At 38.1% G+C, this 22488-nt stretch overlaps 4 protein-coding genes across 5 annotated transcripts; 2 read left to right on the forward strand and 2 right to left on the reverse strand.

Moving 5' to 3' along the window:
- Positions 1 to 1145: 1145 nt before the first annotated feature.
- Positions 1146 to 4695, reverse strand: LOC125200818 (receptor-like protein kinase HSL1). The gene is made up of 2 exons (XM_048098595.2): positions 1964 to 4695; positions 1146 to 1727 (listed from the first exon to the last, which is right to left on the reverse strand). The coding sequence occupies exons 1-2, from the start codon at positions 4557 to 4559 to the stop codon at positions 1369 to 1371; spliced, it is 2955 nt and encodes a 984-aa protein (XP_047954552.2). The 5' UTR covers positions 4560 to 4695; the 3' UTR covers positions 1146 to 1368.
- Positions 4696 to 14245: 9550 nt separating this feature from the next.
- LOC125202495 (protein DMP4-like) lies at positions 14246 to 15226 on the forward strand. Its single transcript, XM_048100896.2, has 2 exons — positions 14246 to 14475; positions 14698 to 15226. Exons 1-2 carry the CDS (start codon positions 14290 to 14292, stop codon positions 15151 to 15153), a joined length of 642 nt encoding a protein of 213 aa, XP_047956853.1. The 5' UTR covers positions 14246 to 14289; the 3' UTR covers positions 15154 to 15226.
- Positions 15227 to 15662: 436 nt separating this feature from the next.
- On the reverse strand, positions 15663 to 17580 carry LOC125215340 (Pentatricopeptide repeat (PPR) superfamily protein). The gene has a single exon (XM_048116731.2). It carries the CDS (start codon positions 17271 to 17273, stop codon positions 15825 to 15827), a length of 1449 nt encoding a protein of 482 aa, XP_047972688.2. The 5' UTR covers positions 17274 to 17580; the 3' UTR covers positions 15663 to 15824.
- A 1287-nt stretch (positions 17581 to 18867) lies between these two features.
- On the forward strand, positions 18868 to 22006 carry APE2 (Glucose-6-phosphate/phosphate translocator-like protein). 2 transcript variants are annotated; one of them, XM_089063673.1, is made up of 12 exons: positions 18868 to 19185; positions 19260 to 19325; positions 19396 to 19461; positions 19548 to 19626; positions 19932 to 20052; positions 20137 to 20232; positions 20499 to 20611; positions 20700 to 20777; positions 20873 to 20989; positions 21189 to 21288; positions 21385 to 21497; positions 21706 to 22006. In XM_089063673.1, exons 1-12 carry the CDS (start codon positions 18923 to 18925, stop codon positions 21721 to 21723), a joined length of 1230 nt encoding a protein of 409 aa, XP_088919799.1. In that variant the 5' UTR covers positions 18868 to 18922; the 3' UTR covers positions 21724 to 22006. The 2 variants fall into 2 exon arrangements, with proteins under 2 accessions (XP_088919799.1, XP_047972701.1); XM_048116744.2 differs by having other exon boundaries at positions 21385 to 21485.
- Positions 22007 to 22488: the final 482 nt, after the last annotated feature.

The raw sequence follows: 22488 nt of genomic DNA on the forward strand, positions 1-22488 counted from the left end.
CAAATTAGTCTTCCAATTCGACAAACAAGTGTAGTTATTTTCACTATTGAATAGTTTTCTCCTCTAGTTCTTCATAGTCTTAACCATAAAACACAATTTAAGAGACTATAATGCACTAACTACTTGGAAAAAAGTGAATTCCTACTTTCAAGAGAGAATATATATATATATATATATATATATATATATATATATATATATATATATGGGGCCTTAATCTTTGATCATTGCAAGGCCTTTTTCTCTATATAATTCACAAGTGTACTTCAGTGTTATATAGTCTTCATTACTTTCATCATTGATATTGTGATTATGTAAAGGTATTCTCAAGTACAAGTGGAAAGGAAAAGAAAAGATAATTAGTTGTGTTAATACATTTGAAGAACCAAATTCACTTTATTTCATAATAGTGAGAGACTAGGATCCGATTTTTGGTGTGAGTTAACGGTTAGCCTCGCGTTAATTCGAAGATGAAACGCAAATTAGTTGGTAAAACTTTTATCCTCTAACATTAAATGTGCTTATATGGTTAATTAAACTGACTAAGTGTGCTTTATATTTCTAAAAGTGGACGAAAACTGTTGCTTTAAAGTTCATAATTTATTCTTGCTGTTTGGACAACAAAGGAAATTGCGTAATCAACTCAACTAAGCATAAGTATCTTCTTTTTATTTTCGTTTCGAATAAAAATCCCAATTATTTACTTTAATTGGGCTTTTATAGTCACTGGCCCACTAACTTTTTATTTTGGAAAAATCTTATGCAAGTGTTGAATGATTGAATTTGGGGCCCCTTGTCCAGCCCAATATTTTATGAAATCAACTAGATCTAACTTATTGCATATTCTCCAAGTAAAAATAATAGAGCATATTCTCAAGTAAATAATCGTATTATAATAAGCATTTATTTAAACACATGTCCTTTTTTCTACTTGACTTACACATTACTTTAATGATATCTACCATATTTTTTAAGCAAAGAAGTAATCTCAACCAAATGATAGTATAACCAAGTGAATGAAATGAAATAAATAACTTATCATTCTCATTCAATTTTATATTTGGAATTGGTTGTCATAGATAACATCACATGGGGTAGTCAATGGTCCATTACCATTTAAGGCAAAAATCTATCATTCCAACGACTAAATCAAATATGCAATAAGAATCCCCATTTGATGCAAGAGATATTAGCTGCATAAATAAGATAAGGTGTAAAAGCAGAATATCTCCAAACAGAGTAACAAAAGTTAATTCATTTACATTTTTGCTACACTCCCTCACCTAATATGTTTTCACCTTAACATTTTTACACCATTCCATCCCTCATGCTTAGCTGCAGTAAAAATTGGGGCTGTGGTGATCTCTCTCAGGTGGCGACCAACAACTTGCCATCTTTCCCGACGGTCTTGTGCTGGGTGCTGTTGGCAACGGCTTGCATCATCTTGACCACGCTTCTCATGGATGGGCGGTTGACTGGGAGGGGGGATGTGCACTGGAGCCCTATGTTCAGGACCATGCATATCTCCTCCTTGAAGCACGGGTCGAGCCTGGGATCGATCACATGCTCCACGTCCTTCTGATCCACCGTGGTGCAAACCCATTTCACTAAGTCCTTCTCCCCAAACTCCGGATCGATGGGATGCTTCCCGGTCACCAGCTCCAGAATCACAACCCCAAAGCTGTATATGTCACTCTTCTCGTTCACATGAAGCGTGTAACCATATTCTGAAGTGCCAACAAGAAGTACACTTATTACACTCCAAGAAAGAACCAAAGACAACTTCTAAACTCATTTGTAAACACAACACATAAATTCATTGCAGCATTAACATATGATCACACCATTATAAGCACATTAACTATATCATGGCATCCAAACAACACATTAGTATATCACATATCATCAAAACAATGTTAAAATTTAAAACACAAGATGAAGCAAAACAAAATTGATGAACTACCTGGAGCAATGTAGCCACAAGACCCTGCAATGCCAGACATGGAATGAGTCCCCTTGGCATTGACATCAACCATCTTCGCCACGCCAAAATCCGCGACCAGAGCCCCAAATTCCGAATCCAGCAGTATATTATTCGACTTGATATCCCTATGAACAATTGCAGGAGCACAATCATGGTGCAAGTAGGACAGCCCATCAGCTGCATCCAATGCGATCTTAAACCTAATCGGCCAATCCAACAAGCCACCTTTCGTGCTGTGAAGAAGATCACCAAGGCTACCATTAGGCATGTACTCGTAAACCAAAAGCTTGCAATCCTTGGTGCTGCAGCAACACCACAACTTGATGATGTTCTTGTGTCTGATCTTCCCCAAAGTCTCAACCTCAGCGTCAAAACCAACATTGCCCTTCTCCAGATCTACACTGTCCTCTGCTGACTTAGGCCGCCCCCAGAGCTTCTTCACGGCAACTGCCTCCCCGGTGCTCAAGACCACCTTGTATACCTTGCCGGACGCCCCGGTTCCAATCACGTTGTCCTCATCCAGAGCATCCAATATCTCATTCTCACTGAACCTCAGTTTGTGAAACGACATTAATGTCCATTTTGATCTATCCATGGACCTCTTTGTCGTGCTTAAGTTCCTGTGCTTGAAGTAGAACCACACCGAACCAACAATCAGCACTAATCCAGCAACTATGAAGATTGATCTCAACAGCCATATGTAACTCATTTCCTTGAATCCACCTTTTCCATTGCATAAACCATCAGTATCTCCACATAATCCAGGATTCCCCAAGAAGCTGTCTTTGTACATTTCCTTGGCATACATGGCTGGAATATTGCCGGAGAGGCGATTATTCGACAAATCGAGGCGATTAAGCTTCAGGTTCTGCAATCCAAGAGGGATTTTGCCAGATAACTCATTTCCAGATAAATCGAGATAATTAAGAACAGATAAATCCCCAATCTCATCCGGAATATCCCCAGAAAATCCATTATTTGCCAAATTGAGCTCATTTAACTTCTTCAGAGAACGAATCCCCTTTGGAATTTCACCAGATAACCCATTGTTGTGAAGATCAAGCTTCACTAATTGCTCAAGTTTCACTATACTACTTGGCAAAGAACCAGATAGCTTGTTATCGTTGATCGAAATCTCCAGCAAGCCATCCAAAACCCCGATCTCGGCAGGCAAACTACCGGAAAAGTAGTTCCCTGACAAAATCAGCAGAGATAAATTGGATGCGGCGGCGATGTTTTTAGAAATACCGCCGGAAAACGAGTTTTCAGCAAGCTCAAGTAGTGAAACGTGTGGAAGCCCCCACAAGCGCTCCGGCACCTCACCGGAAAAGCTGTTGTGCCCTAACCGCAACCGCACTAAGCTACGGCATTCCCCGAGGCTCGCCGGTATTTCGCCGGAAATTGAGTTTTCGATTAACAGCAGCTCCTCGAGAGCCCCGTGGAGACACAAATTCTCCGGCAATGGACCGGAAAACTTATTGGTCGAGACATCAATCCACTTCAACAGCGAGCGTTTACCGAGATTCGGCGGTAACCGTCCAGATAAGTGATTCTGGAACAGCCTGAGCTCGTACAAATTGGGGGAATTAGCAATGGCGTCCGGCAATTGACCTCGCAGGTTGTTCTCGTACAGATTGAGTGACTCGATCGGCAAATCGCAGAGCTCGGCAGGAATGTAGCCGCTCAATTCGTTCATCGACGCGTCAATCCGCCTCAGCGACGTCATGTTTGACCAGCCGGAGCTGGGCAGCTCCCCTGTCAATGAGTTGTTGTAGAGCTCCAGCTGAACTAAGCTCTTCAATTCAGTGAGCGAACTCGGGATCGCGCCGCTCAACGAGTTATACGCCAGGTCCAGATCGGTGAGCCTGCCAAGTCGACTCAGTGTATCAGGTATCTCACCGATCAAATTCGTCTCAGTCAGCCACAGCACCTCCAGATTGGTGAGGTTGCCGAGCTCCGGCGGGATCCGACCCGGGGAAAACGGGTTGTATGATAGATTTAGCTGCTTCAGTGAAGAAACATTCCCGAGAAACGCCGGTATTGTTCCATCCAGCAAATTCTCCACTAATGCGAGCACCTCGAGCTTCTGGAACGTTCCGAAACTTTCCGGAATCACGCCGGAAAAGTTATTCCCGGTCAAATCGAGATACTTCAAATTGGGGAGATCGGCTAAGGTGCGTGGGAGCTCGCCGGTGAGATAGTTCTGCGCCAGATCAAGGTGCTCCAAGGACTGGCACAAAACGACGTCGTCGCGGCGAAGAGTGGAGTTGATGAAGTTATCGTAGAATGAAATGGAAAGCAGGTTTTTGAGGCGGCAGAGAATGGAAGGGAAGGGGCCGGAGAGATTGGAACTGGAGAGGTCGAGCGAGACGACAGAGGCGGTGGCGGGATCGCAGACGACGCCGCTCCATTTGCAGGGAGATGCGTCGCTAGGGTTCCAGTTGGCGAGGACGGAGTTGGGATCGTTGAAGCTGAGCTTGGCTTGATGGAGGAAAAGGCCCTCTTGGTTGAGGCAGAGGATTAGAGGCGAGGACGTGAGGGTGAGGAGGAGTAGGAGGGTAAGGTGGTGCGGCATTTTTCCGGCGGCGGAGATGGGAATGAAGTCGGTGGTTGCCGCCGGAGGAGTTAAAAGTGGGGAATGGAAAGCTGGGAGTGAGAAGTTGGATCAACTAGGCCATGTTTGGTTATTGGTTGATGGATAGGTAGAAATCAATACTCCAAATTTCAAATATAAATAGAATCACACAAATTTAATAGTACTGCGGATTTTAAATGAATAAACTCATAAATGTTCATGAAGATTTTATTCAAATCAGCTATGGAATAAAATTAGCTTCAGTTCAAATTTAATTTACTTTTATCTATAAGGTTAAGAAAAATAACACATGTAATATGAATATGAGTACTATTAACTCTAGTACTATTGTTTGGTCTTGTGACTATAGTAAAGGATTGAATGAACTTCTTTTTTAATATGAGAATCTTTTATCTACGAAACATACAAGTTAAAATTGTACTACTACTACTTAATAGCCATCAGTTCACACATCTACAAATAAAAACCTCCAGAAGGTACTTGAATTAATATAAAAAATATTTCAAATGTATTCACAAGTACTGAAGTTTCAAGTGATACTCCTGGCCTATACACGTGTCATTAGACCTAGACTAAAATTGTTTTTCACTGTATTGGAAATGCCAATTGCCAGCCTTCTGAACCCAAGATTGACCGTAAATACTCTGCTTGGAAAAATTGATAAGAAATAGTACTTGCTCCTCTCGTAGACCATCTCCAAGGGAAGAGATAAATGGAGACGTAAACTAATATCACTATTACATTTACCCTTTTTTCATGAAAAATTATTCTCCAAGAGGAGAGATATTTAAAAAAATATTATACATTTTCTCATTTTGAAGAGGTATCTTTACCTCTCCATCAATAGAGAGGTAAGAGCACTCCCAATGGAGTTCCCTTATTTCTCCCTTATTTCTCCCTAACTCCTGCCACATCAGCGCCACATCAGCATCACATTTTATCCCCAGTTTTTAGCCAACCCCTACAATGGTTTCTCCCTTATTTCTCCCTTATTTCTCCCTAACTCAACATTTCATTTTTACATCATCACTAATTTAATTGTTTTATTTTTATATATAATAAAGCTAGCTTATTTAATTTATAAAGATAAATCAAATAAATAGTAATAAAGTTCGTTGTATTAAACACGGGTACACATTACAACGAAGAAAATTAAAAAAAAAAAAAGTACACGAATGGAAATAAAAAATCAAAAAAAAAATTCAAAGAAAAAAAAATTCAAGGGCGGTGGGCGCGGTTTCTATTTGCCCACAATTCTTCGATGATATCGTGTTGTAGTGCTTGATGGGCCTCCTTCTGGTGTATGTCCATGAACGCCTGGAACCGTTCATGTTCGTTGTGCGGTACACCCTGGCGGGCGGACTCGGTTGAGACACCGTGACTCGATGATGCAACACTTGGGTCGTTGGTGACGTCGAGGACGCCTTCGTGTTCATCTTCGATGATCATGTTATGCATGATGATGCACGCATACATGATATCGGCAATATCCCCCTGGTAGAAAAAGCGCGTCGGACCCTTTACCAGTGCAAATCGCGATTGGAGCACCCCAAATGCCCTCTCCACATCCTTGCGCGCAGACTCTTGCGCTCGGGCAAAATACCTTCTTCTATCTCCGAGTGGGCATCTGATCGTCTTCAGAAACACGGGCCATTGCGGATAGATGCCGTCAGCCAGGTAGTACCCCATGTTATGCACATTGCCATTGGCCGTGAATTCGATGGAGGGGCCTAATCCGTTGATCCGCTCGTTGAAAAGGGGCGAGGAATTGAGAACATTTAGGTCGTTGTTCGACCCGGCTATACCAAAATAAGCATGCCAAATCCAAAGCCGTTGGTCGGCAACGGCTTCAAGAATGATGGTGGGATGCGTACCTTTGTAGCCGGTAGTAAACTGGCCTCGCCACGCGGTTGGGCAGTTCTTCCACTGCCAGTGCATACAGTCGATGCTGCCGAGCATCCCCGGAAAGCCGTGGGTCCTCCAGTGCCAATCCAGTAGGAACTGGCAGTCAGCTGCGTCCGGCGAGCGAAGGTAGTGCTCCCCAAATATCTCTCGCACGCCCTGACAGAAATTCTTCAGGCACTCGTTGCCAGTCGTCTCGCCGCATTGCAGATACTCATCGAACATGTCGGCGGACCCTCCATATGCCAACTGCCGGATGGCAACAGTGCATTTCTGTAGGGGCGATAGTCCGGGCTTCCCTGCTGCGTCTCGCTGGAGCCGGAACTCGGGGTAACGCGCGGACAACGCATTAACAATGCGCAGGAAGAGGGAGCGGCGCATTCTGAACCGGCGACGAAATACATCTGCCGGATAACGTGGTTCCTCCGCGAAATAATCGGCGAACAGCCGATCGTGCGCACCAGTGTGGTTGCGAGGGATGTATCGGCGCCGCCGGCGGATTGGCCGTTGGGGGGGTGGCTGCTGCATTCGAGCGATCTCGCTTTGTATGCAGCGGGAGATATAGTTGTTGATTGGGTTGTTGGCGAAACCCGCTACATCCCATCCGGTGGGAGCGGGAGGTACCTCTTCTTCGGAAGAAGAATGTGATATTTCCTCGTCGGACTGAGCACGAGACGATGAATCAGAACTCATTTAATAAAGATGGAGAGAAAAAAGATTGAAAATTTGTGTGAATGAAGTTTGTGGGTGATGAATGGAGGAAGAGGATGAAATATTTATAGGGGTGGGATAAAATAGCCGTTCGGCCAAAAAAAAAAAAAAAAATTTTAAAAATCGCCGATTATCGCCGAGCGTCGCCCACAGTGGCCGGCGATCGCTCGGCGATAATCCGGCGATAAATCGCCACTCGGCGAAGCAACGGTAACATTATCGCCGAATTATCGCCGACTTCGCCACAATGGCCGGCGATAATTCGGCGATAATCGGCGATTTATCGCCGAGAATTCGCCACCTCCATTGGGAGTGCTCTAAAATCATATAATCACCGTATTAACCTTCTTTTTGTAAAAAATCATTCTCCAGGGGAGAAGGTATTTGAGAAGGTATTACATTTTATATTTTTTTAATGTTCTTGTACTACTATTTTATTTTTTTTAAATGATATACCTTTCTATATACCACCTATCCTTAGAGTTTCCTTAGAGTTGATTGATTTTTAGAAAGGTATATTGTACTTTTTGATAATATATAAACATGAGATACTCTTTTCATTTACCTTCATCCCTTTTTGCTCTTAGAAATATTGAAATCTTTTGTTCAATAAAATGAGTCACATTCTCTGTTCATAATACTCCAATCATTTTGTTTTTAATTTTTTTTACTTTAATTAATTGTCTATTAAAATTCACGTTGTTTCAAATGTTATCATATTTCGAGAATAGAGGAAGCATATGTAAAAACTGTGAGCAGATTTACCAAACAAGTCAAACTAAACAGTGAAATCTGAGTCACTCTTACTTCAAAAAAATTTCAATTTCTGTACTCCCTCAAACATTACAAATCTCTGGGATCAAAAAGTAATATTTTTATTATTTTGGGAAGAATAAAGTGCGTCTGTTTCAAAAACAAGCAGATAATTCAATGCAGGCACTTCTCCATACAGTGCAAGCAAAATTATGAAAATTTTGTTTTAAAATATGCCTCAATTATTGCTATATGTTTTAATTTTTTTTAAAAAAAGAAGAACTGCTAACATTTTTGTTTGTGCAGTAGCTTTTAGAGGTAAAAACTACACCTGAGGGAGAAGTAGGGGTAAAGTGTTGGAAACGATCAGATTTGTACTTGAGCTAGCTATCTTTACAGTTCCAACAATCACTGTCACTAGATTTTACAGTTTGTCTTTTTCTTCTATATTTTGGTAAGTGTACAAATTTTGTTTCGAGAGGGAGACCGTGTTTTGACTTTTTTTTGTGGATATCAGATTAATTTAGTAGATTATGATATGTTAATTATAGATATGATTTGTCTTTAAATTTTTTTTATGTTGTCTGCTGTTTTTTCTTTTGTAGTGATTTTGATAAGAGTTTTGTTTTTGTCTATATGTTGATTGTTATTTTTATTGCTAACTATGTTGAGAATTGTTTCTTGTGTTGGTTTCATTTGAAATGTTTTTATTTTAGTAACTAATATCATGTGAAAACAGGGAAATTGAGTTTCTTGTATAAAAACCAGTAAAATGAAATTGAAACGGTTTGTCTATCCTCTATAAATTAATAAATAAAATTGCTACAACCATCTTTGTTGGTAATTTAAGGACGTTGAATTTAATTTGTTCTGGAATATTTTTCTGCATTTTTACGTAATTGCGTTACCATAAACATAATAGATTAATAGTCGTCCATTTGTGTCCTTAAATATTAAATAATGTAGGTGAAGTATATAAATTTTCATTCCTAAGTTAATAAATGTTTTCCCCCCATAAATTAAAGATTTCAGGCCAATAATGATCTTGTAGTTGCCCAATGAGTCAATGACTAGGGGACAATATCTCAATTTCAATTAATTACATTTAACCAAACATTGTACGAGTAATTAAATTCAAATATCCTCGTGATGAATACTTAGCTACTTTCATGAAAATTAGATACACAATGAATATTCTGACTGCAACGTTACAGCTGCATTCTGCAAACGTGCCGATAATTTGAACGTTTTTTTCCAAGATTATAGGGCAAATAAAAACTAGAGTTATTGTCATAATATAATTGAGTGATGCTAAAATATATTTTAAAACGTTGCTGCCCATACAAAGCTTTTTTATTCACTTTTTAAAAATCTAATTTTGTAAAATGTTTAAAACTGTAAATTAGTTAAATTATTTACCAATAATAAAAGTAACTTAATGAAATTTTATTTAAAAAAATAAAAATAAATTATATACTCAATTTATCCCCTAAAAGATCTTGTGAGGGCAGCCACATTGTGGTTACGTAGTTTTATTGAGCATAACTAGTCATGATATGAAGGCATCTTTATATGATAAATTACATAATTTACATATATGACCTTCTGCATATTCTTATGAATTTTACACGAAACTATGATCATACATAATTAAGTCATAATATAACCAAATAATAATTCACATCCGAAAATTATGTGGTTCGTGATCAGGAACACCTAAGCAAGCAGCAGTAAATTTGGCATTGAATATTTCAACTAGAAGAAATAAACAGTTAATACTAGTTTTATTATTGCAGGAGTGGAGTAGATGTTGATTTTGCAGAATAATGAATGTGGTAGTTTATGGAGTAGTAGTATTTTAGCTAGCATTTGCTATTCTGTCCGTTTTTTGTTGAGCTCATTAAAAATCAAATTAATATTGTACCGTGGTTCATCCCAAAAAAAAAAAATATCCAGTATTTAAAAAGTCATTCTGTTCTATTTTAATAATAAGAAAATTTGTATAATCATTACTACATTAATGGTGGGAATAATGTGGAGTATGGAAATTGATTGGATTATTGGATCTCCCCATATGACTATATCATTTTGGTAGCGGTCGTACTCACTTAAATAATTTTCCATTTTAGATAAATTACCAACACTAGTATTTATATTCAAAATGATTTTATCGACATTTGAGCTATAGAGTCACGAATAAGTTAATAAATAGTCACCAGAAACAAATAAATAATAATTTAATAAATTAAATTCAGATATTCATGATAGCTTGACATCTTTAAAATGGCGTGTATAACTTAAATTAAATTGGTTTCATGAATGCATTTTTCTCCCGTGACTTCGAAGACACATAATAATAGAAGAAGAAAATCTAAATGTCATAAATATTAAAAGAATATACTAGCATATAATTGCTTCTACTTGAGTTTAGTTCTGATTTGACCTCAAAAATCTTAGAGTAGTTAATTTAAAGTATAGTAGAACTAATTAGGTCTCAAAAATCATAGAGTAGTTAGAGCATCCACAATGGATGCCCGATCGCGCGCTCGATCGGTCGAGATCGGACTCGGGCGTGGTCGGGCATCCATTGCAGCCCTCGGTCACGCCCGAGCACGACCGATCCCGAGCCCGATCGATCAGGCGTGAGATCAGGCGCCCATTGCGACAAAATGCCCGAGCCCGATCTTAAAAAAAAATTATAAAAAAATTGATTTTTAATTATAAAAACCAATTTTTAATTCTGAAAAATCGATCTATAACTTGAAATAAAAACTATAATTTCACAACGATCCATACTAAAAGAAGATCCGTGAATTAGTGAAAGAATATATTTTATTGAATATAATCCTTCACACTAAATGAGCAAGTATTGCATTACTTGTGTAAACCTTTTATAGATAGGTTTTCAACTCCAACTTTCATTGTGACTTCGATGTGGGACAAATGATAATTTTATAGATAGGTTTTTAACTCCAAATTTCTTTGTGATTTCGATGTGGGACAATTAGTTTTACACTTAAATGAGAGTTTTTTGTTGCTTTATGTAAAAGTTTGTTTGATTTCAATGTATAATCTATGTTTAGCCAAATGGTAAATATATCTTGGAAAATTATAGAGATTGTGTGTTCAAGTCCCAAACTCAACATACTTTATTTATTTTGACCTTTATTATACTTTACTCATTTTATTCGATTAATGTAAGTGTTTTATTTAAATTTATTGTGTTGTATAATATTGTATTTATATTTTGCTATTTTTTATTTAATTAAAATTAAATATATAATTTATAATTTTTTTAAAAAATTAAGTAATGCATGATTTTCATTTAATTTAGTATTTAATTTTTCTATTTATAATATGTGAAAATATAAAAAAAATAACATTAAAATTGAAATGAAAAATGGATAAGAGATAGGGCATCATCCACTAGGGCTCCACCATTGCAAAAAGATAGGACATGCTGACGTGACAATCACTAGGGCTTCCACTGGGGCATCCATTGTGGATGCTCTTAAGAGATTTGAAGTTTAACACTGGTATCCTCTCAACCAAAAAGGAGAAGTTCTAAAATATTTTCTTAATCCAAATACTAAAGTTCTAGATTTTTTGCAAAATCTATAATCTGGAATAAACTTTTACATGTAAATTTTATATATCAAAAAGCTTGAATAAAATAATACTGCATATTAAAAGCGAAAAGAGTGGAGAGAGAAAATTATTTTTATTTGTACGCTAAAAAGTCACAAACTAACTATTAACTCATATCCAAATCAATCACTTGGAATTACATAAATGAATGAAATTAGCTGCAATTAATTATAAAAATCACCAAATTGTTGTCGAGTTTTCTTTCTCTAGAAAAGGAACAAATAAATATAAATTATTGAGATAGAAAAAGGATAAAGCAACAGCTGGAAAATATTTGATACTAGTTCATATGAATCAAGAAAACCTAGAGAGACAATGATTGATATGGCCACAATTGAATGTGAAATTTGTAAATTGTGACTGGCGTTTTCTATCATTAATGAGCATCACTTCATGGGAGTAGTTGTAAGAAAAAAAAAATCACAAAATGCAAAAATCTGAAAAATATATACAAAAAATAGTAAACAAAAATAAATGGTCATTTGTAGTTTTGATAGCAAAATGAATTTGTGATTTCAAAACCAGAACTTTTAGAGCACAATGATTATCCATTTATGATTTCAGAAAGTAAAGTAGAAATCAATCCATTTTTCACTAGATAAATTTTCAGTTGAAAAACATTGGCCCGCTTTTCTATAATTAGGCCACGAGAAAAAATACTACTCCTACAACTTTTCATACATTTTTGTGCATATTACCTTTCCCCCAACATCACCCATATGTAATGTGCCTTCAATTTCATATGTGATATGTCTCCTTATCCCACAAACATATCACAAAATAATAAACATATTTTATATTTTACATAAGTCTATATATGAAGAAAAACACAAAAAATGTTTATTGCTTGAGGTTCATCCATTTGGTAGGGGTCGCCTTTTATTAAAGTGACACAACACAAAATGATGGCCTTCTCCCCACAATCAGTTGTCACTTTATTAGCTTATTTTTATCAACTTTATATCGCCAGTTAGTCAACTTTTAAAACTTAGAATTAATCATTTTTCACTACATGAAAAAGAATGATCGCACAACTATAAAGCCATTCGAAGATAGTTTGTAATTAATTAGTGGTTTCCCCATCACTAATAATAAAGCCTCTATTCTTTCACGCATTTTATTTTGATAATTAGTTGAACAAACATATGATAACTCCCTAATGTATCATTCCTAACCTTCTAATAAAAAGTTTTTGTTAAAAGTCAAGATACGAATATTTGACAATCTCAATTAAAAAAGTTAAACAAACTCATACCCACTGCAGTTTATTAGATAAAAATTTAATTAGAATCTTTGGTGAGAATTGTTGAACAACTAGTAAATATAATGTGCTTAATAATCACAATTAGTTAAAATATAATAATGTAACTTTTTTAGAGAATCAATGATTAAAGTATGATACATAGTTTGTAATTTTAAGATGTCCGTCAATAAAATACACCTTTATACTTTTCTATTTTCAGTAACTGGACCTCACACTTCAGTAACTTCTATACTCTTATTCTACTCATAAAATTAATGTTTATAAAAATATACTCCAATAAAATCTATTTTTAGAGTTACACATAGCTTTGCCAAAACTATTCGAGATTGGACTAACTTCTGTTCTTCATATGTCATCCATTGTCGAAAATGGGCGTCGCACCGCGATCCCATAAATACCTTTCTTTGATCCAGTATTGTGCGTGAGAATCGCTTATGACCAACAATATGGAAACAATGGCGTTGAGCTAATTTTCTAAATATGGTCTGTTTGGGCCTTGGGCACATTTAACGTATTGAATATTTAAATTGGATTGGCCTCAAAACACAGCCCAAGTAAAATGGGTTTATTTCATAAATTTTATTTTATTCTTTTTAAAACATCAATGATTTTTCATTCATCATTAAAATTTATCTCGAAACAATTGCCTAATACTCGTGTAGAAGTGAAAATATATTAATGTTTCACCTTTTATCATTATTTATCTTCAATTTATCTCGGGCAATTTTAATATTTTATAGATCCAACAGGAAAGACCAAGTTTAATGCCACCATTTATGATAATGTCATGTGGTTCGCGTTTCAAATGTAATGGCAATTCCATATAAAGTATGCTCATAAATAACCGCTAACCATAATTAAACTGAAAGATCCGTCACCAAGCAAAAGCCCCACATTTTAATAATTAGTAAACATTTATAAACTTTGCGTCCCAGCAATATATATAACTGAAATTTAAATTGAATGACTATCATATACACTTTTTTACGCAATATATTATATATATCAACACAAAAAAACAAATATTCCCATGGTGATCTTGCAACTCACATCCCAAAAACGGCAACTTTAGTTGCCAAAGAAATTGAAAAAAAGTATGGTAATCTTATGGATATTAAAGTCGAAATGATCACCTTTATTGATTATGTTTAAAAAACCCAAAAAAGGCATGCAAAAACCTCACTCAAAGTTAAGCTTGGAGACTGAAATCCAGTTAAAGAAACTGCATTAACTCAAACAAACCTCATGAAAAAGGAAAAAAAATGAAAACTCCCTTTCCCCAAAACGGTGGTGTATTTAATCCGTGATCGTTTTTGTTCCTTGCAAGGCAAAAGATCCTAGCAAATTGGATTTCCTTCCCTTGCAATCCTCACCTATAAACAAACCCCTAAAAAGGAAAGGAATAACAGAAGAACTAATTAATTAGTAGCCATGGAAACTAGGACATCTTCGACTATAGAAATCATGGAGGACGAAGAAGAGAAGGCGCCGTTACTTTCAAACAAAGGGCTGTCGGAAGTAGATAGAAACCTCATCCAACAAGGCATCAGCCAGACGTTCCGAAGCACGGCTTGCCTTGCCAACCTCCTCCCCACCGGCACGGCCCTCTGCTTCCAGGTGATGTGAATTTCTGTCATCATCTAGATGGAACAAATTAATTTCATATAGATTGACGGACATGTCAATCCAAATTGAACTAGTACTACTACTATTATTTAATATACTTACGTTCAAATATATTCATTTATGTGCATTAATTAATCGAAGTCAAATCTTAATTAATTAAAGCCGAATATTCTGATCAAGTCCATATATGATATATATATAAATCATTGACAGGTGCTGGCGCCAATATTCACAGGCGGAGGCAAATGCGGCGCGGCAGGCCAGGCCATGACGGGAGCGCTGGTGGGGCTGTGCGCGTTGTCGTGCGTGCTACTGAGCTTCACGGACAGCGTCCAGGACAAGAAGGGGAACGTTTACTACGGCTTCGCGACGTTAAGAGGCATGTGGATCATGGACGGGTCGGTGAGTCTTCCGCCGGAGATCGCCGTCAACTATAAGCTGAGGTTTATCGACTTCGCGCACGCGCTGATGTCTCTGGTGGTGTTCGCGGCGGTTGCGATGTTCAATGAGAGTGTGGTGGAGTGCTTGTGGCCGGCGCCATCGCCGGGGACCAAGGAGGTGCTGGCGGCGCTGCCGGTGGGGATCGGGACGGTGGGAAGTATGTTTTTCCTTTCTTTTCCGACCACGCGACATGGCATTGGCTTTCCCCTCTCTTCTACTTCAACGTAATGCCCCTTTTTTATTCTCCATTTTATACATTCCAAACATAATTTATTAAAGGCTAGTAATTTTTTTATACTCATATTTGTTTTTTTTATTGACCGTTTGTAAACTTTTGTAATTAAGGACACATTTATAATATTTTGGGCACTTCAAACGGTGAAACTCATCCTTTTGGAATCATTGATAGAATCCAATTAATTTCGCAAAGATTGAATAGTTGCAAGCATGAAACGATATTGGTGTTTGCAACAAACACACACCATGGAGGAAATCGAAGAACATTCATAGCTTACACTCAGGCAATTCATCGACATTTAATGCAGAAACTTTAATCGACATAATCATGCTTTTCGAAAATTCACTATAAATTCGTTCCAAAGTAGTACCAATTGCTGGAATCATTCTGAGAGATTCACATGCAATACATGTCTAATAATGTTGATAAAATAAACGAAATCAAACTTAATCACATCGTCGATTAATCCGAAGAAGGGCTGGTTGTCTTTAAAATGCAATGGTACCAATGAACTTTAATTGGATTTGTAATTATATTGACTTTTGGGAGCCAATGGCCCAAAAACAACAATCAAGACGTACTATGAAACCCTTCACATTTAAAATTTCAGTTAACAATCTGATTTACTATAATTAATCTAAGCCAATCTAGCACTAGATGATCAGATAGCATTGTTGAGGTCCGTCTCCAACTCATCGATCAGCTTAGCCTTCAGCAACTCAGAAGCTTCTCGAACTTTCCTTCTATCCCAAAACCCAACCACCACTCCATTCCATATTTCCTCACCAGGAACGCATCCATCAACAACCATCTCCTCCAGAACCCGAGCAGCCTCGTGCAAATCTCCTTTCTTGCAGCAGCATTGTATAAGAGACTCAAAGGTTCTTGCCTCAACCGATATGCCTCTACTACGCAAGCTCCGGTAGAGAGGAAAAGCCTGGCTATGGCTACTCAAGCTACAAAGACCTTGCACCACTCTATTGTGAATTCGAACATGAAGGCCCCAAGTTACTCGATTTGGAGTTATCCCGGAAAGAGACATCTCATCGAGGAAATTTGCTGCTTTGTGGAACTTCCCCACCTCACAGAAGCCATTGATCACTTTCGAATATAATCCTGCATCAGGCTTCAAGTCTTGAAGCTTCATTCTATCAAGAATCTGAACCATTTCTTGGATTTTACCCTCCTTGGAGAGCCCATTTATCAAGGAACTGTAAGTGATGGAGTTTGGAACTAGGCCCTTTCGCGCCATCCTCTCCATTAGCTCGATGGCCTGCAACGAATGCCCATTCTTGCATAGGCCATCGATCAGAGAGCTGTAAGTGTACACATTCGGGTCCACGCCTTTCCTCTTCATCTCCTCGAAGAGCTCCATTGCATCGGAGAGCTTGTTCGACTGGCACAAGCCGTGTATCAGGCAGCTGTAGGTGAAGACCGAGGGCGCACAGGCATTCGCCTCCATGTCGATGAGAAGCTCCTTCGCCTCAAGAATCCTGCCGCCTCTACACAGCCCATTGATCAAGGTTCCATAAGTGTAGGAATCGGGAGTGTGGCCACGCTTGGGCATCTCCTTGAAGATCTTGAAAGCTGAATCCATAGTTCCACTGCTCTTGCAGAGTGCCTTGATCAGAACATTAAGCGAGGGGACGCTTGCCGGAATCCCCTGCTTCCTCATGTAACGGTAAAACGTGAACGCCATTTTCAAGTGGCTTTCGTCGACCAGAATGGAGAAGACTGTTATGTAAGTTCTCGCGGTCGGTTCGCATTCGAACTCCTTCATCTTTCTGAAAATCCTGACTACTTCGAGGGGCTTGTGAACTCGGCCGTATGCTCTGCAGATGGAGAGGAATATATCTTCGTTTGCATTGCAATTCTCTAGCTTCATTCGGGCGAGCATTTCCTCGGCGTGATGGAACTTGTTGGCGGAGAGGAGTCGCCGGATCATGAGGCCGAATGTGGTTTGGTCGTGGCGGAAGCCGTTGGAATATTCGGCGGTGGCTGATTCGAAGACGGAGATTGCTCTGTCCAAGTCTTTCTCTGCTTGCATCAGTCGCTCGACGAGAGACGGCGTGATTTGCTTCGGCCACTTCACCATCGATTTCGTACCCATTTCCCTTGTTTTTTTCGGTCAGAGATTTCGTCGAACAGTTTGAAGTCGTTCAGCTGATAATTCTACGAGTATAGCCTCACGGGTGAAGTCACAACATTGACAAATCCTGAAGATAGTGCGCCAACAGTAACAAACCTATTTAACAATTCCGGCGAGCCAGAAACGAGAGATCGGGATGCTCGGCGACGCCGCTTTTTCAAGCTTTAGTTTTTCCGGTGAGATTTTATTCGGTTGTTGCTTGAGATTTTAAGCGAGCTGGACGCTCTAAATAGTTGGGCCGGATCATATCTTTGGGCCAGGTTGGGCCGAACCCTCTTATCAATGGACTTTTATATATTTCTCTAAAAAAAGCAATATTTAAATTACAAATTTCAGCTAAATTCTAGTAATTTTTTTTCAAAGTTTGAAAATATAACAGTATAAAATATTAATATTTATTTTTTTAGTTATCTCCAATCTTTATTGATGTGAGAGTCGAAATTGCCCCAATCTTGTGCCCAATTTTTTTTCTCTTCCTCAAGGCCAATCTCCCCCTATTTGGATAGACCAAATTTTATACTGATTATAATTTCAAAAGGTAGTACTAAATCATTTGATCAATATGGATACTAAGAAATAGGCTGGGACGTGTCTTGAACCTCTCACTTGGCTCGGATAAGATAAGAATGGCCCACTTTCAAATTTTATCACCCTTCATTTCATTTGATCGATAAGATTCATATTTCTATATCCCATTTAGAAATACAAAAAATAAAAATCTAACACCACTATCCAATTTGTCTTGCTCCACTTAATTGGCCTTTGGACGAATGCATTCTGATATTTTTAATTGATTTGTGACTGTTAAAATTTTGACGAATTTTTAAGAATGGGATATATGGTTGATGTTCATTTTGCTGTAATTGATTTCACAAGAATCAGCTACATAAAATGTCTTTCTTGTGAAGTGGTTATGAGTCACCTATGTTGAGTTTCATTATTTTGAAATATATGTTTATTTAAGATCAATTCAATAAAAGTTATTCACCAAATACTGAGGGGTGAAATGTATAATTTGATGTAAATTGAATTGAAATTCTGAATTTTAATTACAGTGTATATTGGCGTTTCCTTGAAAAGATGGAGAGTTTTCCTTGGTTTGTAAAATGAAATACTCACTCCGTCCATAAAAAATAGAACACATTTAAAAAGGGAAAGTTTTTAATAATTTTTTTCTTTTTTTTTCACTAGTAATATGGATCTCATATTTCACTAACATTAATTTTTTTTTTTTCTTTTATTTTACCAATTATACATTAAAATCTGTGGCATTTACAATGTGTGATATTTTTCGTAGACGAAGGGAGTATGATTTTATCTAAAAAAAATTATAGTTCAATTGTCTTGAGAGGTGCGGCTCGAGCATGACTTCCCCTAACCATACCGCTCCACCTGTTTGCGACTGCACCTTTTGAAAATAATCCGCGGTAGATTTGAGTCCCTCGGATTAAACTTGCAATTAATGCGAACCGTCGATTTGATTAGCCGATTGCATCCACTCATCCTCGATCGCCACTCCCCTGGTGTACATTAACCTTCAATTTATTCTTAGCTCAGGCCAAAAATCTCTCAATCACTCACTCTCCCCATTCTACTCTTTGCAGTCAAAAATGGAGTCTCGCGTGCTCACCGGCGCCACCATTCGCGGCCTGGCCCTTCGCCTGAAGCCGTCGGCTAGACTCACCGGAACCTGCACTCTCCCCGCCACCAAGCTCACAGGAAGACTCAGCGACGCCGGGAACTTGATATGGGGAAGGCAGCTCCGACCGGCGATACTGCTCGAGGCTTCACCGGCCAGCGTCGCTGTTCCGGCGATGAAGAGAGAGAGCATCCGCCCGTGCTCCGCCACTGCGGAGGGCAGCGACTCCGCCGGGTGAGATCACGTTTCGTTACTAATTTCGCTAACACGACGCCGTTTCGTATCCTCAATGCATTTCTTCTTCGCAGGGGAGCTAAGGTCGGGTTCTTAGAGAAATATCCGGCGCTCGTCACCGGATTTTTCTTCTTCATGTGGTACGTCTCTTGACTTTATTAATCTCTCCTGTTAATCGAGATTTTGGAATGAACAATTCCATTTTTGTAGGTACTTTCTGAACGTCATATTCAACATTCTCAACAAGAAGATCTACAATTACTTCCCCTATCCATAGTAAGCATTTCGTGACTAGTTATAATTTTGATTTGACTCACAATATTCCAAAATTTAGTTGAGTAATTGGGCAATTTTTGCTGCAGTTTTGTATCAGTTATACATTTGTTTGTTGGTGTTGTCTACTGTCTCGTATCCTGGGCTGTTGGCCTCCCTAAGCGCGCTGTAAGTGCCTCGTCTGCTCTTAGCCCCATTATCTATGGTTGTAGGTATAATGTACTAACATTTACTACTAGTATATAGTAGCTTTAGTTCTTTTGAGTGATCGCCACCATAAAAAAAGTCTGATTTATGAGATGGCTAGTAGTTGTATATTGGAGATTGAGAATCTGATTTTTATGGTCCATACTCGTTAATGTACAATAGCTGCTGATCTCGTACTTCTGTAATAATGCACTTGGTAATTGTATGTTATCGGCATTGATCACTGTTTTGCTTTTTTCTTCTTCTTCTTCTTGGTATGTGCCTAGCCAATTGACGGGAACCTCTTGAAGTTGCTCATCCCTGTCGCTGTATGTCATGCACTAGGCCACGTGACTAGTAACGTCTCTTTTGCTGCCGTTGCAGTCTCGTTCACTCACACTATTAAAGGTGATCATCTGTGATTTGGACTGAAGCTTTTTTTTCTTAGAGAGATACTCATTTGGCTTTTCTTTTTCTTTAACTTTGGATCAGCCCTGGAGCCTTTCTTCAATGCTGCGGCTTCACAGTTCATTCTTGGACAACAGATACCTTTGACGCTATGGCTGTCTTTGGCACCAGTTGTTATTGGTAAGTTCCACTTTCACCTTATGAAGTGCCAAGTTAAGATTTTTTGCACTTGTGAAAATTGGAGCAAGCAAATTATTCATGGCTACACTCCAAAATAACTTTGATGGATCTAATAATATGATTTATTTCATCCTAGTGCTGGACATGGTTGTCACTTATAATACATGACTATAAGTATGGATGCATGTGGGCATTGATATACAAGTATAGGCTAGGCCATTTCCTCTACCCAGTTTCATAGTTTTAACTTGACAGACTAACTGCAGGTGTGTCGATGGCATCACTGACCGAAATGTCCTTCAACTGGTTGGGCTTCATTAGTGCAATGATATCCAACATCTCCTTCACTTACAGGAGCATATACTCAAAGAAAGCTATGGTGAAGTGGTCTTCTTTTACCTGAATTTCAACTGGATCACTATCTTCTCCAGTATGTCTCATCTTTATCTGATTAATTCTCTATGCAGACTGATATGGATAGCACGAACTTGTATGCCTACATTTCAATCATTGCCCTTATTGTCTGCCTCCCTCCCGCGATAATTGTATGTTTTAGTCTCTCTTTCTGTCTCCATGTATTTCTGCACTACTTATTTCTTCTTAATTGGATTCCTCACTCGTGCTCTCATGCACCAAACAGATTGAGGGACCTCAATTGCTCAAGTCTGGTTTCAATGATGCAATTGCAAAAGTGGGTCTGACAAAGTTCGTCACGGATCTTTTCTGGGTTGGAATGTTTTACCACCTCTACAATCAGGTAAATACTTGAGCACTCAAGTTACTAACGTATTATATTTAATTCTAACTAATTCCTCTAAAGATACTGTTTTTTAATTAAAATTAATTATTGCATCTTAACTACCTAACAAATTATAAGTGTTGCTGCCCCGTCATGTAGCAATGGTTTATTCCTTTTCAAGCTTGGGATCTTACAACCTATCTTTTTACACTCTCAGCTGGCAACCAACACCCTTGAGAGAGTGGCACCTCTAACACATGCAGTTGGGAATGTGTTGAAACGTGTTTTCGTGATTGGCTTCTCAATCTTGGTCTTTGGTAAGTTTCTTCTAAATTTTTTCGCAATTTATATGCAACATGGATGATGAATGTAATGGCACAGCGAGAGATTTATTATGAAATGTTTGATCTCAGGTAACAAGATTTCACTACAAACTGGTATTGGTACTTCCATTGCCATTGCTGGAGTTGCTATGTACTCTTTCATAAAGGCTAAGATTGAAGAGGAGAAACGAGTAAGACCAATTGTAAATCTGTTTACCATCACAATTACTTAAGCTATGCTGCATGGCCTGCTGAAACTAAACGAAAAGCATAACAAGAATCAATAATCATCATCCTAATATTATGAGCTGTATCTAAGATCTAATGGCATCTTGATTACCGGGTAGTAAGTTTAATTAGGTGTTCTTTCTTGTTTGATTTACATGGAGTTTGTTGCTTTGCTCTATGCAGCAAGGGAAAGCGGCATAGGTGCTGGACGCAGAAGAAGTCTCAGGTGAAGTTGTAATACTATATATCTCCGACAACAAACTGGCTGCCTGAGAACATCTTTTGGCATTGTGAAATGAGTCTATTTAATCTTCTTTTATTCTACTTTCAACTGTCGTATGTATTTTCAGTTAATAATATGACTCGTGGCACGGTCAACATTGTGATCAGAAGCCCTGAGCTTAATTGTTATTAGAAAGTCGAGGATGAAATTTGTGAATAGTCTATTTTCGTGGGAACAGACCCCTTCCGTGTTTCATTTTAATTTCTTGTTATTGTTCTTGTTCTCGTTTTCACACTAATCTTCTCACACTGATCTGAGCATTCTCGTGTGAGTTTCTGGGATGATTATTGTGAATAATTGAGCTATCAGGTAATGAATGAACTTTTCCTCATTTATCAATTGGAAAAAAATTGGTATACTGAGCATAGCAATGACAGAACAGAAAATTTAACACAGTTATGTAAAGATAATAGTAGTAGTAATGTTACATAATTCCAAGGATACTGCATACAATAAAAGACAATTTATTCATGTAACATATCATCGTTGCAATACAAATAATTAATTATTGACAATAAATAAAGGAAATAAATGAAACTTAGCTAGTTTTAGAAAGCAGTTTTCACTATAATATATCCCATTTTGAAAAATGAATTGCAGCCACTTGTTGATTATTTATAGTACACAACTGGATTGATGGTCTCAAATGTAAACCCGGCCCAATACATGGGCATTTAGCTAAC

This window comes from Salvia hispanica, chromosome 2, assembly GCF_029641045.1.
Source record: "Salvia hispanica isolate PSC_SH4W2 chromosome 2, Shi_PSC_v1, whole genome shotgun sequence".
Lineage (NCBI taxonomy): Eukaryota > Viridiplantae > Streptophyta > Magnoliopsida > Lamiales > Lamiaceae > Salvia > Salvia hispanica.

Coding starts and splice junctions, on each gene's coding strand:
- LOC125200818 (XM_048098595.2), bottom strand. CDS start 4,559: ATGCCGCACCACCTTACCCTCCTACTCCTCCTCACCCTCACGTCCTCG. Junction 1,728..1,963: donor TTGTGGCTACATTGCTCCAG/GTAGTTCATCAA, acceptor TTGGCACTTCAG/AATATGGTTACACGCTTCAT.
- LOC125202495 (XM_048100896.2), top strand. CDS start 14,290: ATGGAAACTAGGACATCTTCGACTATAGAAATCATGGAGGACGAAGAA. Junction 14,476..14,697: donor GCACGGCCCTCTGCTTCCAG/GTGATGTGAATT, acceptor AATCATTGACAG/GTGCTGGCGCCAATATTCAC.
- LOC125215340 (XM_048116731.2), bottom strand. CDS start 17,273: ATGGGTACGAAATCGATGGTGAAGTGGCCGAAGCAAATCACGCCGTCT.
- APE2 (XM_089063673.1), top strand. CDS start 18,923: ATGGAGTCTCGCGTGCTCACCGGCGCCACCATTCGCGGCCTGGCCCTT. Junction 19,326..19,395: donor GGATTTTTCTTCTTCATGTG/GTACGTCTCTTG, acceptor CCATTTTTGTAG/GTACTTTCTGAACGTCATAT. Junction 19,627..19,931: donor TTGGCCTCCCTAAGCGCGCT/GTAAGTGCCTCG, acceptor GTATGTGCCTAG/CCAATTGACGGGAACCTCTT.